The 3,112-nt window shown below is 38.3% G+C and overlaps 1 protein-coding gene across 2 annotated transcripts; it reads left to right on the plus strand.

Moving 5' to 3' along the window:
* The first annotated feature begins 336 nt into the window (after positions 1 to 336).
* LOC149223301 (putative choline kinase 2) lies at positions 337 to 1,417 on the plus strand. 2 transcript variants are annotated; one of them, XM_089385798.1, is made up of 2 exons: positions 337 to 941; positions 1,045 to 1,343. In XM_089385798.1, the coding sequence occupies exons 1-2, from the start codon at positions 531 to 533 to the stop codon at positions 1,198 to 1,200; spliced, it is 567 nt and encodes a 188-aa protein (XP_089241924.1). In that variant the 5' UTR covers positions 337 to 530; the 3' UTR covers positions 1,201 to 1,343. The 2 variants fall into 2 exon arrangements, with proteins under 2 accessions (XP_089241924.1, XP_089241925.1); XM_089385799.1 differs by having other exon boundaries at positions 352 to 941; positions 1,248 to 1,417.
* Positions 1,418 to 3,112: the final 1,695 nt, after the last annotated feature.

A 3,112-nucleotide genomic window follows, 5' to 3' on the forward strand; every position in this document is an offset into this window, starting at 1 on the left:
GAAACAACTATTGTATAAAAAAAGCCATTAAAATGAAAAAAAAAAATGTAACACATATTCATGCTTTCACTCCATTATTACAAATAAATCAAAAAAATATATTACAAATATTTTATTAAAATAATTATAAAAAAACCATTAAAATGAATAAACAATTATGGTATGAAAGAAGCCATTAAAATGAAAAAACAAAATCATCAAAATAGAAAAACAATTATTGTTCTATATGCTGCATAGTCTTTCTTAACCCCACTTTTCTGAAAAAAGTCTTCCTAAAAAAATAATTAATAAAAAAATATATATACACAATCAAAAAATCATTTTCTAATTAGGCCGATAGGCCTTCCTTTGGAACAGACTTTCGTCGTTCCTTTGGCTCTCGTGCTGACACGTGGCATCGGATTCTGAATGGATCCTTCGTTCCTCGTACTGACACGTGGCATCGGATTCTGGCGGGACAGTTCTGCGAGGGAGTAGTTCTGCGAGGGAATGGCGGGTCGTGTTAACTTCCTGCAGTTATCTTCCGCCTTATGCACGATCCATTCTTTTCTGAGTTCAACAGAATTCTGCAGCGCAGAAATTTCGAGTCGTTATTCATGGCCGCTACCACAGAACAGAGTTCTATTTTGCCCAAAGAAGCCGAGGGTACTTTGCAAACCCTCGCTCTGCATTGGGCGGACGTTATCGACGAAAAGAAGATGGAAATCAGGCCTCTCACGGGCGGCATGACGAATGAGATTTTCAAGTGCAGTTGGCAGACCAGAGAGGAGGAAAATCCTAGGAAGGTCAAGGTTCGGATCTATGGAGATGCCCGTGCGAATGCGTTTTTTGATCGAGAATACGAGATTAGGGCATTTGAGTGCATTTCCAGGCTCGGGCAGGGCCCCCGTCTCCTGGCTTCCTTCCCTAATGGCCGCATTGAGGAATTTCTGAATGCCAGGGTAAGTTCTTTAGACTTTTCAACTAATTCTTCACTGAAGATGTTTCTTTAAATCAAAATCACTGAATTCTGACAGTTTTTTTTAATTTGTACGAGAGACTTAGACACTGTCGCCCCCTGATTTGAAAAATCCTGAAATATCTGCTAAAATAGCATCAAAGTTGTGGGAATTTCATCACCTTGACATATTCGGCCCTCGACAACCAAAGCTCTGGATGCGCCTCAGGGTTGTTCTTGGATCTTTATCAAATTGCTTGTGATGTACTTTTTTCTTTTTCTTTACTGAATCTTTTGTTATTAAAACCAGAAACTGGTTAAAGACAGCGTTGGCGCTATGTCCTGACGTTGAGGTTGCTGGATTCCGACTGGATTGCATAGAAGATGAGGTCAATTTTCTGGAGAAGATGTTATCAGGCGAGAGTGAAAGCATTGGATTTTGTCACAATGACTTACAGTATGCAAACATGATATTAACGATGAAGATAAGTGCTTGACATTAATTGTGAGAATACTCCACCTAAAAATATTTATAGACATCACTTTTTTCATGATTTGAAGGAATTCTTCACTGCTCTCATCAACTAACCAGTTGCAGACTTTTGCAAGTTTTCTGTTCTGAACAATTAAATCTGAAACTTTAGACATTTCAACTAATTCTTCACTGAAGATGTTTCTTTAAATCAAAATCACTGAATTCTGACAGTTTTTTTTTAATTTGTACGAGAGACTTAGACACTGTCGCCCTCTGATTTGAAAAATCCTGAAATATCTGCTAAAATAGCATCAAAGTTGTGGGAATTTCATCACCTTGACATATTCGGCCCTCGGCAACCAAAGCTCTGGATGCGCCTCAGGGTTGTTCTTGGATCTTTATCAAATTGCTTGTGATGTACTTTTTTCTTTTTCTTTACTGAATCTTTTGTTATTAAAACCAGAAACTGGTTAAAGACAGCGTTGGCGCTATGTCCTGACGTTGAGGTTGCTGGATTCCGACTGGATTGCATGGAAGATGAGGTCAATTTTCGGGAGAAGATGTTATCAGGCGAGAGTGAAAGCATTGGATTTTGTCACAATGACTTACAGTATGCAAACATGATATTAACGATGAAGATAAGTGCTTGACATTAATTGTGAGAATACTCCACCTGAAAATATTTATAGACATCACTTTTTTCATGATTTGAAGGAATTCTTCACTGCTCTCATCAACTAACCAGTTGCAGACTTTTGCAAGTTTTCTGTTCTGAACAATTAAATCTGAAAGAATGCTTTTCAGGGTTTTATTGTTCGCAAAATCTTTTTAGATTATTGTCTGTGATTATTGTCTGAAACTTACACTCTTCATGTTTTGGCACGATGAAAGTGACAAGAAGCTTTTCTAGATTGCAGCATGCAAAAGCACATCTGAATGAAAGGGTTCTGCTAGAAGGAAAAAACAAAATTTCATTGAGAGTTTAAGAAAAACTTGATTCCCTTGAGTGTAGTTGGCAACCTTTATTGGATGTTGAGAGTTTTCCCACAGAAACTGGGATCACAGGGAAATTGGGAAAGAGACCACAGCTTCTTCAGCAATCTCCCATCCACCAACCCTCTGATAAATCCAGTGCTCTCATATATATGTGTGTGTTGTGCCCAAAACTTGTCTAACCTCCCTGGAATGTTACCATGATCATCTCTAAACACCCCCTGCCCCGCAAGGCCTATATTGCCTTTGGATCTCCTATCAAAACAGAATTTACTCAATGCAGAGGGACTCCAAGTCTGGATCCAGCGTGCCATTAATGCGAAAACTACTTTCCTGAATAGTAGAAGATTTTACAAGTTATCTCTGCTTACCTGTTAGGTATTCTATTCCAAAACTTGTCTAACCTCCCTGGAATGTTACCATGCTCATCTCTAAAACCCCCTGCCCCGCAAGGCCTATATTGCCCTTGGATCTCCTATCAAAACAGAATTTACTCAATGCAGAGCGACTCCAAGTCTGGATGCAGCCTGCCATTTATGCAAAAACTACTTTCCTGAATTGTAGAAGATTTTATAAGTAATTTTGAGATGATAATATATTAAGTTTGACTGAAGAAATGAAATAATTGACCTCGTTGACAATGTATAGTGTTTTACAAAGTGGGCACGTTGACAATGTATAGTGTTTTACAAAGTGGGCATGTCAAT

The sequence above is a fragment of the Pinus tabuliformis genome, chromosome Q, assembly GCF_031772625.1.
Source record: "Pinus tabuliformis cultivar Carrire ecotype Pingquan chromosome Q, CPIR1, whole genome shotgun sequence".
In the NCBI taxonomy this organism is placed as follows: Eukaryota; Viridiplantae; Streptophyta; class Pinopsida; order Pinales; family Pinaceae; genus Pinus; species Pinus tabuliformis.